The sequence below is a fragment of the Aphelocoma coerulescens genome, assembly GCF_041296385.1.
Source record: "Aphelocoma coerulescens isolate FSJ_1873_10779 chromosome Z unlocalized genomic scaffold, UR_Acoe_1.0 ChrZ, whole genome shotgun sequence".
NCBI lineage: Eukaryota > Metazoa > Chordata > Aves > Passeriformes > Corvidae > Aphelocoma > Aphelocoma coerulescens.
In genome coordinates, this window is record NW_027184085.1 from 61,407,073 (window position 1) to 61,421,212 (window position 14,140).

A 14,140-nucleotide genomic window follows, 5' to 3' on the forward strand; every position below is an offset into this window, starting at 1 on the left:
TCGGGGCACTGTGCCAATAACATGCAGTAATAATTTTAGTCTCTGTTCATTTTCCATACTTTAATATCTCTGCTCTTAAAGAAGCTAGCTTTATCTGCTAAATGAGACCCACAAAATGTCCCTTTCAGTGACATGAGCAGTTTGTCATGAATTACACCCATACATCTGTGTTCTCAAGACAAGACAACACCTGCACAGCAGACACCTACAGACATGAAAAACTGTGCCTGACCACAGGCTGCGTGCCCTTAAAAAAAAAAAAAAAAAATCGCCCCACAAGGCACACTAAAGGGTTAAATGGTAGCTAAAGACACACTGAGTGCTCCCTCTCATGAGAAACAGTCATCAACCTTTTCAAGAAACATGGATAAAGCCAATTCACCCTGGCTTAAAAGATTTCATGCATTTCATTCCAAGAATATACTAATTTTCCAGGCAGTGCTGGAAAATCTACTTTACAGTAACGTTCCCATCCCAGTGTGTAATGATGATGCACTGACGTTTCTGGTGAATAACCATTACAAAGCAAATATGGATGTTCCATTAATAAAAATACCAAAATCTTACCTCACATATAATTAAGTACAGCTCTGTGCTTGGCAGCCTCAAGTTAATTTTATCCAAAACACCCCCTGATGCTTGAAAAATAGACTTAGACAAACTTAAAAGCTTGTTAAGCATCTGCAAGCATTCAGAAATATGAAAAAGGGGTTGTTTTTTCTCTTCTCTCATATGCACAAAAACAAAAGAAACATCTATTGCCTCATATGCACAAAAACAAAAGAAACATCTATTGCCTATACAGCCTTACAATATGCTTAACTGCATAATAAAGGACCTGGGGGAGGAATGGAATTATTTTGTTGTGCATTGCTCTAGTTTATACCAGCAAAAGCTCTATAGTGCAGAGTTTGTATGAACACAGTTGAATTATACTGTTTTTGCAACACAGTAAGCTGTGGTCCCTTTATCCTAATGAGTTTACATCCATGCAAGGGAGGTATATCAGAGCGGCTAAACTTTGCAACAGACAAAAGTTTTTTCAGTTTTTTTGCTCCTGTCAGGCACATCCTGCTATTTTATGAGCGTACCCACATGTATATGCACCTTCTCCGGGTCAAGTAAGGGTGGCCTGTCCACCCGAGTCACAATCGGTATTGCGTCAGCTGGTGTTATATTGACGCGTCACGAATCCACGCCTCGCGGCGTGTGACCAGCACGACTTTCATAGTCTGGCACAACCAAGGCTACCAGTGCCGTGGCCCTGTATGACATGAGTGCTACGTTCCTGTATAGGCTTGGACCACATTGGGACATCTACTGGGATAAGCTAAATAGGCAGAAAAAGACCTTGCAGGACTTAAGCACCAGATCAAAGAAGCTGTTTAACTTAGCCGTAGCCTTTAATTTTAGGCAATGCCTAAACTAGGTATATTACATAAAGCAGGCGAAATAGAAGGACATTCTGCTGGCCAGAAAAGAACTAGTTTAATTTGGTAGGTGCATCCAAATCCTTCCTAGTGGCAAACAGTCAAATAGCAAAGTTTGTCAAAACAAACAGACAGAAACAAACCCACAACAATAAAAGCGACAAAAGTTAGACCACACAAAAAGCAGAATAAAATTTTCTAGTTTTTTTTAATACTCCAGTTATTTCAACTCAGTTAAGTATTTTGATATTCTATTTATTAATAACAGTTATCTGTTAATAAATAAATTACCTATTTATATAAATGTTATCTGTTAGAGATAAATGTTATCTGTGGCTAAGAACACACAGCCTCATATTCTTCCAACATTGGAGCCTTTGCAACAACAACAACCAACATTTCCTGTTTTCTATTCTGACTGATGTCTTTGGAAAAACCCAGTTAAAAACCTTACATATCTCAGCCTCTCACCCAGTATCGAACAGACTCCAGTCCCCTCCTCCACTACATGTACAGAGCTTTACTTCACAGGCAGCTATGGCAAGATACTTGAAGTAATACAATGTTCAGAACAAGCAAAACCGTATCAGCAGTCACTGGGTGGAAACAACTGAGTAACCGTTGAAACAAAAGAAGTGTTTTAGCTGTTTCTTAAACAATGAACACCTTTTTGTAGTCATTTTTCATTCCACTGACTGCAGCTCTTGCAGAGCTGTCACTAAACTCATGACAACCTACAGAAAACACAGAAGACTCAGTATGAAATGCACCAGTTCTGTGAAAATAAAAGGATTTCTACATAACGCATCGATACTACTGTAAGGTCTATTAACTACAAAGAAGAAGAGATCTCCTCAGATATCCTCTGTTCCACCGACAATGAAGATTTCTGGCATCTCTTAAATGCACATCTAGACACATCCTGCACTTTCAATGCCAATACACTGCCAAAGATAAAAAAGTTCATATATAAAAAAAGAAAAATATATGTATATCTGGCAGTAAATGTTACAGATTTTACAAATGCCAGTAACATGAGCAGTTTGTCATGAATTACACCCACACGCCTCACCTGTGAGCCTGCTGCTGCATTATTTATAAGATGATTGTTGGGATGAGAAATCCAGAATGTTGAAACGGCCCTGAAATATTATTCAGAAACAAGTTACTACAGAAAACCTCTAGCCCCAACAGAAATATCTCCCCTTTTTCATAAGCACATCAGAAAAAGCTAAACTGATGAAGTAACTACTTCACATTCAAAATAAAAATCACAAAACCTCCCACATCTAGAAGTCAAAATTGCCCTTTTTTTAGTTCAGTGCACAGCATTGTACTTAATGTCATGCAGATATCCCATACAATGATAAACTGTTTTAAGAAGCTTTCACAAGAAATAAGTGGTAGTCAGAAAAAATAGTGGCAATAGCTTGGGAATATGCATACATTTATGCAGCAGTGAAAATGTTCAATAGACTTTTAAGGCCCCAAGTATCATACAAAACAACAATTCCTACAAACCAGTTTTTTTCTTTTATTGAAGACTAAATGCTAATTTTTATTACTATTTTTAAAATACCAATACTATGTGGACCACATTCATTAAATTATAGATAAAAATGTTTCCATCTGTATTTTGTCAAGAGGTCACCAGCAGTTTAACTGCTGCCGCTGGTTGGGTTTTACTTTTTCATCATGACATACTCACATGCAGTCTGTGGCTGGCACTGGAACATAACTTCCATATACCTTATCCCTAATCCCAATACACATGCTGCTGTTTCTGTCCGTAGGTAGAAGAGTGCCTGGTTTTGTGACTAGCCCAAGGTTGTGGAACAAAGTATTCCTCTGTTCAATGCCATCTTCTATGAAGAAACAGTGACCTAGTGTGTCATAGCCAATGGTGTCCTTTATCTGCAGAAATACAAGTTCATTATGTCAGTAGTAACAGCACTTACTGAGATTTATTTGACAAATACCATCTAGTTTTACTGTCTTGGCACAGCTGCAGAGTGAAGTTTCAGTATCAGCAGCTCAGATGATTCAAGCACATAGTTTTATTTATCCCTTACAAACACACTGCTATGTCTGGAGAGCTTAGCTGCCTTACAGCTGTCTTACAGCTAGCTGCTGTAAGAATCTGAAAAATCAGAATGGTGAGAACTGTTAAATTACTGTTTGCAGTAATTATTTTTTTTCACTGAAGTAAGAAAACCATTGCTGAGCCTTGGATTTGCAGAAGGGATGGGATTACTTTGGTGTCTAAATGCTCTTCATAACATTTATTTCAACAGAGTACGTTTTGCTCTCCTTGCACCTACCAGCAAACCATTAGTTGCATGAACAGTCACACATCTGGAAAAACAGTGATGAATGGAAAGACCTTCCAGATAAGTTTTATAAGTATATCCTCCTTTTTCATCCACATCTCCACAGAGGTGAAAGTGAACAGGATAACTTCCAATCTGTTGCTGGCCCATTTGCTTCAATTCCACATAGGAGAGATGAACAGATGTAAAATTCTTCAAAATCTTAAAAAAAAAAATGAAGTCCCGAGTGAACAACCAATTATTTGCTTTTTAACCAACGGAAATTTTAAGTTAATACATCATCTACCCCAGATGTACAGGAGCTAGATGTACACAGTTGTCACAGGCCAACATAACAAAAGTAAGAACAAACACTACTGTATTGCTCTACAAGATGCCTCACAAAAACTGCATCCTTCATAAATAAATTTAAAATTTAAATATCCACGTGGCTGTAACAGAGGAATTTTCACCAGACATATTGCCACACTTTACTGCTTGGTCTTTACCAAGTGGCACGTTAAATATTCTTACAGGGTACAACCAAACAGAAGTCACTCACATCTGGATGTGTCTGTAATGAAGCTGCACCAGCACAGTCCACCTGGTACAGGCTTGGCTGGATAAAAACCACAGAATAATGCAGACTCAAAGGAACATGTTGAGATACCTACTCCAGCTGAGAGCTCAGTGCTGGGTCAGCTTCATCAGACAGCTGCTCTGCACACTGCTCAGAGAATACCTCCAGTCGCAGAGATGCTCATGATGTCAATTGGTTCTATCCTTTCATTTCCCCAGTATGTGAGCATTATTTGCCTTCTTTAAGCCTGGTCCCATTGCCTCCTGTCATATCACCGTGCACCTCCAAGAACTGCTGTGGCTGTTTTGAACCCTCACCAGTACCTGAAGACAGCAACAAGATCCCTCCTCTCAGCTCCCCGTCACTCACCACCACATACTGCCATCTACCACCTTTTCTGGACACACCCCAGTGCATCTACTTTTTTGTTGCAATGGGAACCCCAAACTGGGCACAGCACTCCAGAAAAACATCTTTATTAAGGAATATATATGAAATTACCTCACAATCATACAACTTCACAGTAAAGTTACCGTGTATGAAGTAAAATCATAATGGGGTTGTACCAGTAACGCAGGAAAGAGAAAGCATTTTCTTCCACCTAACCTGCTATGAAAGCATAAACCGAGTGCAACAGTTAAACTGCAAGAAGCTGACATAAGGAAAAAAAAAAAAAATCACACAAAGAAAAAAACCAGAAACTGAACCAAAACAAACCCTCACTTCTTTTTTTTTTTTTGTAACTTCATTTCATTAACTTACCTATACTAAGTATTTATCAAAAATACCAATCTTCATATGTACTTTGTCCTCTAGGGAAATCAGTAGTATTTTTTTTCCTCCTCCTCTAATTGAACTCTTAAGGTTTGCATGCCTAACATAAAGAGGGATGGTCAAAACCAGGCATCCCTCATCTCTAGCTTAGTATTGAAGAGCACCAAAACAGCAAACCAATGCCTCTCCTCACTGCCACTAAGCCCCCTCCTTTAGGCTACTGTTCTAGTGACACAGTAGGAAATCCACGATGTTCAAAAGCTATTACATTTCTTAATGTCAAGGATCCCTCTGCTTGAGCATGTAAGATTAGCATAAGCCAAAAATGCTTTCATTTTTGTGCTGAAGTCTAGATTTGGCAGCAAATACTCATTATTCAGAACAGTCTCCTGGGAACAATTTAACTTTGATGAGCCAAAATTTTTGTTTTCTACCTTCCAGCCAACTGAAGGTCTGCTGTATCTACACTTTTGTGGCAATCAAGGTCACACTTTGCAAGATTCACAACTTGTCATTATCTTCTTTCATTACGTTATATGAATATAAAAGGTGCCTTGAGTCCACCTCCTTTCTTCCACAAAACAAAAGCTGCCACATAGTAGGCAAGGACTTATTTTCTTTCCCACTCTTACGTCCACCACTACGAAACTAAAATCTGTATGCAAATACATTAGAAAGAGATTTAAACTGTGATGAGCACATAATGAGCACAAATATATTTGCAATTAAAATTTGAGGCCTCAAACTTCTTCAACATCAGTGAAGCACTGCTGTTCAAATCTTTCATCTAAAAATATAAGTGAACACAACTTTAAATACTAGTTACTGTAACACTAATTTCTCTCAGCTTAGTTTATATTCATAAACAATAAATTAGAAGCAGTTTCCTTTACATAACCTTAGTACTTTCAGATTTTTAAGAAACTAAATATAAAAACCCATGTTACAAGTCAGTTTCTTCCTTTTCCACGCCTCTCTAGTGCTCAGCTCAGACGAGACAGATCTTTAGGATTCAATGCTCATCACCTGGAGAAGCAGGAAGGCAGTGAGAGGAAGGAAGAGAGATACAAGGGAGATCAAGCTTTATTCTGTAATGTTGTAGGATGCACATGCATGGATGTCACTTGTACAGTTTAATCCCTGCCATACAACTTTACAACACCTGCTGGGCATTTCTAGAACAGTTTGTGCATTATACCCCTTCGTTCTGCAGACTAAGTCTTGAGGAGTTAAATCTAATTTGGGGAAAGCTGAGAACAAAGTCATTTCCACACAAAGCAACTGAATGAATTGTTAGTCTGTGAGTTTTCGAATCCCTTGAAGTTTAACATTCATCTTTGTGTGCTTAATATGCCTTTATATGACAGAAAGTCAATTTAAAATGTTTTTCAGACCTTGATATGTCCACCAAATGTATCATAACTGAAGAACTGACACTCCTTTTCACGATAGCAGGTAGTTTCTGTCTCCCCCTTTATTAGGATGTTTCTTGTAAGAACTCCAACTTCTGCTCTCATGTCCACTCCATCAATTACTTCTCCTATATGAGGAAACTGAGGGTTTTCTGTCCAACAAGTTTTGAAGTGGGGGGAAAAAGAAAGGAAAAAAGTCACCACTGATTAAAACCAGAATCAACTTATATAAATAAACAAGGTAACTGCGGCAACAAAACCCATGTGTTCCTCGTCCTTAACATGCTGCTCCCTTTTAGCTTTTCTTATGGTATTTTTCATTTTAATAAGAAACTAATCCTCAAAAAATATCAGCATTTTATTTGCAAGTGCATCTCAATTTCTATCAAATAGTTTGTGAACAGAAGGGGAAAAAACCAAAGAAGAGTTGAAATTAATTCAACGTATCAAACTTTTAGTGAAACACAGATGCAGACTTGCTTTAAAAGAAGAAAGATGCTGGCTGCTTAATCTGTTTCAAAGACAAATTAAGAACTGACAGTGAAGCCAAAACACTGTTTGAAAATGCTGTATTCCTCCCTCCTAAAAGAAAAAAGGACTTGCTTTCCTAACTAAATTTCCTCTTTCTTAGATAGCTATTCTGAAGATGCATAAACTCAAAATTAGGAAAAAGAAGATAATCAGGTTTTACACTCTTCTTCAAAACCCCAACCAATTTCTTATTTAAACTCAGAAAACCGTCTGATTCTGTAAACCTTAAAAAATGCATTTATGCATTTAATGATACCCTGAATACAGACTATCACTATCTCTTCAAGGCTTAAAAAAATGATACAAGCCTGAACTTCACAATATGAAGAACTGAGAGTTATACCAACTCTGTATCTGCTGCTGAGGGTTTAAAAAGACAAGAGATGTCTGTATATGGGATTGCACTCCTCTCCCTAAGGCTTAACTATTGTTTTACCCCTATATTTGACTAGCAAGTCAGTAAACCAGTGAAGAAAGAGCAACTAGGGCTCCTACAACACAACACTTTTTAGTTTTCCTTCTACAAAAAGGTGAAACCAGCTAAAAACCTAGCAAAACAATGCAAGAAATAATTTCAATACAGCACATTCTTCAGCTTGTCAAGTTTACCATTACACAGAAAATTCATTCTTTGTGGAACAAATATGTAGGGTGGCGTGGGAATTTTTAAAACTGTATATATTACTATGACAAAGAAAATTTTATTGATGGTGGCAAAGAACCCAAAATGGGCACGCTGACTGCAAGTTTACCTCCTTTAATATATTTTTAATAGTTTATCTAGGATTTACTTTCAAAAAAAAAAAAAAAAGCCAAGATTTTGTATTTTATGCCATATTGTAAATCTTGTGAAAATGTTTGTTTTTTTTAAAAACCTTTAAAAGCAGCTACTTTTTCACAGCACATGATTTTCAAGATGAAATAGTCTACACACACGCTATTCAGTGGTGACAAAAAAATTTCATACTGCAATCTTCAAGTTAAGTTTGCTCTTTAAAACACTGTGCAAACTAAAACATACAACATGACACTTAAGAATGAAGCCCACGAAATATCACGTTCAGTAGCACTAAGCTCTGCAGCTTCACTCAAACGCGTATTCTCTGATGTATAATAAGGGAAATGCAGATATGCCTTTTTCATATGCGAGACTTCTCAGTGCAGTAAAACATATGTGAACCATGCTAACAAATGTGTGATAAGCAAATTTCACTGCCAGAAAGACAGAGAGACTGACCCTTAAGGCCCAGGTGGGCAGGGAAGTCTGAGGGCATTGACAGAAAACTTCCGAGAATGAAGAAGGAGAAGAGCAGTTTAAAGAAGAGGAAGTTGCTCTGTGCAGAAATTAATGGGACAAAACTGGATTGAGAAGAGCACCCATGAGCTGCTGCAAACTAACACTGTGAAACAACATGCATTAGTTTGTGCTATGCACTGATGCTGCAGCCCACCAGGAGTGAGAGGTAAAGCTCCAGACCAGAAGCTGGAGGACGCCAAGGAGGAGGGCGGCAGCATGGAGCAGGTGTGGAACAGCAGAAGGAAAACAGAGACACCAGCATAGCTGGCAAGCCGGTCCCCTGGGAGACTCTTGTGATGCCAAGCAGAATGACTCAGATAATAAAAAGGAAATGGTCAACAACACGCATGACCATTTAGTTGTGCATCACACCCAAAGGAAAAAACAGATTGCAACTACTTGGGGATATCCTGTGAGAGCAGCATCTTGGAAGGGCCACTTATTTTATAACCATTTTGTTGGGGAGGTGGTAGAAAGGAGACTGAGGAAAAGGAGAAAAAAAGAAACAAGATACATGTTCAAAGACTGCAATTGTCTTTTTTTCTTCCTGCTTTTACTTCTACTTTTTTAACAACAACAGAAAAAATTATAATGATAACAGTTCAAAAGATGAGAATGACACTAAAGGCAAGGGAAACAGTAATGACCATAACAGCTGTTCAAGCATGTATAAAGAGAACTTGGGAAAAGACAGAAAGGAACCAGGGAAGGAAAACAAGCTTTTTCCCTATTTTTTTCCCAATTGGAAAAAAAATTTTCCCTATTGGAAAAAAAAATAAGGCATTCAATGAGCCTGGGAAAAAATGAGAAAGAAAAGTTAGCATGGTGAGCTGGGAGGCAGACCTGACACACAGAGTCATTTTATAGCAAAGAGAATTACACATCCGTGTATATGGCAACAAAGCCATACAGCAACTGGAGAAAAGGCTGCTCTTTACTGCTTCCACTGCAAGGGCCTGTCCAGCAGCAAACACATATTTCACACAGATCTTCATGCAGTCACTGCTCTCATACCTTTGACTTTAACCTGATGCTTGTTACACTCTGGGCAGGGAAGGAGGGTGAATTCCTCTGTCTGATACATTGAATAGTCTGTGCTCGCAACCACAATCCTGTCTCCGGGCTCCCAACTACTAACATCATCCAGAAGGTTCAGTACTACTCCACCCACCGCTTCCACCTGGAAGCCTGATATTGGGACACCTAATTAAAAAAAAAGAAAAGGAAACAAATATAAGATTATATTCACCTTTATATGAAACCATTCTCAAGGTGATACGAATAAAAAATATGTATGAGATTTTGCAGGCCACAAAACCCTCTAAAGTACAACTTTGACCTCAACCATGCCAGTGTGAGATGCCTTTACAGCCTGTTTACCTGTTGGATCTCAAACGAAACAAAGGGAAAAGACACAACTAATGGTGACAGGAAAAACCTATGTTTGGAGGTTTTTTGGTTTTTTTTTTCCCCAAAAAACCCTAGTATCATATGGCAATAATTTGTAGGTCCAGCTACCTCTGCTTGTTTCAAGTGACATTTTTTTGCCATTTGAAACTGTACAGATGTAATCAAAGACCTGGAAAACAAAGTAGAGGACTTTCTTTTTTAAGCACAACTAACAGAACAGTTTGGCAGACTAAATTACACACACATGGAATTTCATTAGCTTATGATGAATGTGCCCAAGTTCAGCCGCTTTTGCCAACTCTTGAACCTAATTCTACAGCACCAGTAAGTAAAAGATGCATTTTGATAGATTATTTCTTTTTAAAATGTAACTCCATGTATTTTCATGGGGCTGTAATGAACAGTAAAGGGGTAGTATGAAATAGCTCAACTGCTTAACAAATAAATTCGTAACTACCATAAAAAAATTGAGGAAATCACAGTAGCGTTCAGTAACTCTAAAAACATAAAGAGATGATTACCCATAAAAACTCAGATCAAAGATATCTTAAATTTAAAAAGAGGAATAAAGGATAAAAGCAAGCAAGTGGCAAGTCTTCTAGCTTTTTATACCACAGATTCAACTTTGTATCTGAACAGCTGTCTAAAGTTCAGGACTCTAACAGCAATACAAAATTGTAACAAGAATAAAACATTTATTTCGGCTTCCATTAGTTTTTTTTCTTTTTTTAGTACTATAATCAACATCTCAGAAGCTTATATTTAAAACATCCATGACTGCCAAATTACTAAAATAAATTTTAAAAGTTTCAGAACTTACAAGACTCCTACCTTTATCTAAATATACTAAAATTTAAGACTCAATACTATGCTGCTCACATACTGTATACAAACAGTGAGAAAATAGGTAGTACTGAAGAACTGCGTCCTCCTGTTTCATCCATAGCAAGAAAATACAACTTACAGCAGTACTCAAAAATTTAAATTGCAACCAGCAGTTCTAGTGAAAAAAAAAGCACATAAAGTATTTTTTCTTCCCCCAACTGTAGGATTTCACAAAACACTTTCCTACCATCATTCCATTCGCTGTAAGCTTTCACAACAAACTTCTGACCATCCACTGTGAAAAACTCTTTCTGAGCAAGAGCTTTCCCACCAGTGCTGTGGTTTTCATAGTTTCTCACTGATTCATTACAGGAAGAATTTCCACCACCTATGACACCAACTAAAGCCCAGGCTTGCCTGTGAAAATCAAAAGTAAATGTTTAAATAGAATGGCCCTTAAAAAATTCTTTACAAAACCGGGAAAAGACAAGGAGCATAGAAGACATAAAAACCCCTTTTGCTTGCTCTTCCAAACTAATTTTAAAATGCAACTTCAAAATGTAGAGGAAAATGGGCAAACTTAACTGCAGAGAAAAATAGTTTAAAATAATTTGGTGTCCTATACACAAACTGGCAAATACTAGAGCTCTTACTGGAGAAGACTTTCAAACACATTTTTAGTAAAACATTCAACAAGATACACATTTTTCCAAAAGCAGATTGCTAGAGCTGAGTGACAAAAGCCACACAGGATCCTACTCCCAAACAGCTTTAGCAGGACACAGGCAGAGCAGGAGTCAGTGCCAATGCTCCTGCCATAGACCCTTGCCATCAGCCAGCAACACCCCAAAGGAGCAGTCAGGACTCCAGTGGACCACATTTTCATCAGGCCAAGAGGGATGGACACAGCCACAACAGCCAGTGGAGTTTGCACCAGCGCTGGACAGGCAATAGCTTTTGCATCTTTCAGGATGCTCACATCCAGAAAAGGAAATACATGCTGTTACATAACCTTTGTACAAGATATCACTGATGTGTGAGTGTTGAGAAATTAAAAGCAAACCACACACCACAGCAAGCTGCCACCAAGTTCAAAAAACAACTTTATTTTGCTGTCCTTTACTGCTCTGTCATGCCATAACCACGTGTGCAAAGGAAGAAGTCGAGATCATCTATTAAAAAGCCAGACAATTTTGCATCATTAAAGTTGAATCATTCACTCCAAGTGAAAACAGTGTCAGCTAGCTGGACTGCAGTCTGTTGCTAATGGTTGATTCAAAGGCAGATATTAAAACCACCTTCAATCCAGCTGCCTTTATTTTAACCCTTCTTGATGTTTTTGTTGTTGGGACAAAAAGGCCAAATTTAGAGTTCACATGTTCACAGGAGTAGTAGATAACTGAGCCAGTTTTTCAGTAGCAGCAGCAAACAAGCTGAACATCTCACATACTGACACTTAAAATAAAGTTATTTTGATGCATGTTTTGCATTCCATGTCTTGCAGAAGAGGGAGAAGGGGAGAGGGCTGTAACGGAGTATTCACTTCCATGCTGCCTTTCACTAGCTTTAGAGGTTTAAGAAAATGACCCTGCTTTTCCTGAGTGAGCCATCAGGGAGAGCTTCTCGCCTATCTTCCACTGCAGAACAAAATAATTTTATGTGCTTACAGAGCCTCTACTGACTGAGGAAAGCAGACAAGAATCAGTTCAGCAGAGAAGGAAAAAAGGCTGCTTCTTCCCAGTTACAGGTTGAAGAAGCTGCTCATTTCAGACAAACTGGTGCACAGGTCACGGGCAGAAACCTACACCTCTGAGGACAGGTTGGGCTGGCTGCACCACACCCTGAACAATCTGAAGCCACACAGACAGGCTGGGGCTTCACTGCTTTCAGGAAGTGGTATTCTACTACAGGACATCCAGGTCTTGGCACTTTTGGCCAAACTGCTTCAGAAGCAAGAGCATTCCATCCCACACCCCTGTGCTTACACAGCCAGTGACACAAATGTACTCCTGACAGGAACTGAGGTCAGAACATGCCATCCTGACTGACACCCAGCCCGCTTCTGCCAAAGTACAGGGAGGAAACTAACTGGAATCCAGATGTCAGGGGATAGTGAGGGATAAGAATGGAACGGAAAAATGAAGTGACCAATTTCCTGGAAAACACTGGACAATACAAAGAGGTTATACAACACCATCTCAATAGAAGATGAAGAACAGACTGACAGGCAGCTATGAGACTGGGTATACTTTTCACTTGTATTGCCAACACAGGAATCACAGAATCATTTAGGCTGGAAAATACCTCTAAGATCATCAAGTCTAACTTTGACCAATGGCCACCTTGTCACCTACACCACAGCACTAAGTGCCACATCCAGTTGTTTCCTGAACACCTCCAGGGATGATGACTCCACCATCTCCCTGGACAATCTGTTCAAATGCTTAACAACTCCTTCCATTAAGAAATTCCTCTGATGTCCAACTGTAAACCTCCCCTGACGCAGCGTGAGGTTGTGTCCTCTTGTTCTGTCACTGGTTGCTTAGGAGAAGAGGCTGACTCCCACCTGTCTTGTAGAGAGTAATAAGGTTCCTCTGAACCTCCTTTACTCCAGGCTAAATGCTCTCAGCTCCCTCAGCAGCTCCTCAAGACTTACATTCTAGACCCTCCCTCAGCTCTGTTGACCTTCTCTCAACTCAATCCAGCACATCAATCTCTTTATTGTAGTAAGGGGCCCAGAACTGGGCACAGGACCCAAGGTGTGGCCTCATCAGTGCCCAGTACAGAACTCTCCTGGTCCTGCTGGCCACACTATTGCTGATACAAGCCAGGATGCCATTGCCCTTCTTGGCTCCCTGGGCACATTGCTTTGTGTTGCCCAGAGCAGTGGACAACCTTCTGCAGCACAAAGCCAAGCTCAGAACACACACTGCAAAAAGCCTTTGCAACAATTAAATGAAGAGCACAACTTTCCTGCTGCAATAATTCCTGTTATATCTCTTCTACTGACTCACCATCCAAATCCTGACCAACTGAAAAGAATGGCCAAAAGATATAGAAACAACTTGTAACTGCATTTCAATTAAGAATAATTTTACAGGTCAGTTCCTTTGAAAACTCAATGGAGAGGGGTAAGGTACTTTTATTTCAACAGTGCAAGAGTATGAATAAGATGTTCAATACCTGGGATTAGCATTCCTTAGAAACAATGTTTTGGGCTGGAAGGGACCTTAGAGATCATTTAGTTCCACTCCTTGCTCCTCCAAAGTCATACAAATTAAAAGCTTCACCTAGCAACTGTTATCTATCCATGTCTTAGAACAAGAAAAAAAAAAAATCCTTGCTGCTTCCAGTGTTAATTTCTATAAAGAACAGTAAAAGCAAGCAATTACAAGTAAGTAATGAAGTCTGTCACACAGATACCAGTCTCTGCACAGTACTGCTAACTGAATACTGCTACTGCAGCACTGTGTACAACAACAAGAATTCTCTGAATACTTTATGAACTGTCAAAGTTCATAAAATCCCCCACAGCAGAATCTGCATGTCATCTTCACTCAGAACAAAAGAGA

The 14,140-nt window shown here is 38.9% G+C and overlaps 1 protein-coding gene across 6 annotated transcripts in view; it reads right to left on the bottom strand.

Annotated features, from left to right (window-relative positions):
• The window catches only part of CEMIP2 (cell migration inducing hyaluronidase 2), a 51,180-nt gene that overhangs the window by 18,082 nt on the left and 18,958 nt on the right, over positions 1 to 14,140 (bottom strand). For 5 of the 6 annotated variants that reach the window (XM_069000817.1, XM_069000814.1, XM_069000816.1 and 2 more), the window contains 6 exons: positions 10,816 to 10,985; positions 9,348 to 9,536; positions 6,488 to 6,657; positions 3,752 to 3,961; positions 3,139 to 3,344; positions 2,503 to 2,572 (listed from right to left, as the gene is read on the bottom strand). In XM_069000817.1, the coding sequence (XP_068856918.1) occupies positions 2,503 to 2,572; positions 3,139 to 3,344; positions 3,752 to 3,961; positions 6,488 to 6,657; positions 9,348 to 9,536; positions 10,816 to 10,985 (1,015 nt within the window). The remainder of the gene's footprint in view (positions 1 to 2,502; positions 2,573 to 3,138; positions 3,345 to 3,751; positions 3,962 to 6,487; positions 6,658 to 9,347; positions 9,537 to 10,815; positions 10,986 to 14,140) is intronic. The other variant, XM_069000818.1, reaches the window with a different exon arrangement.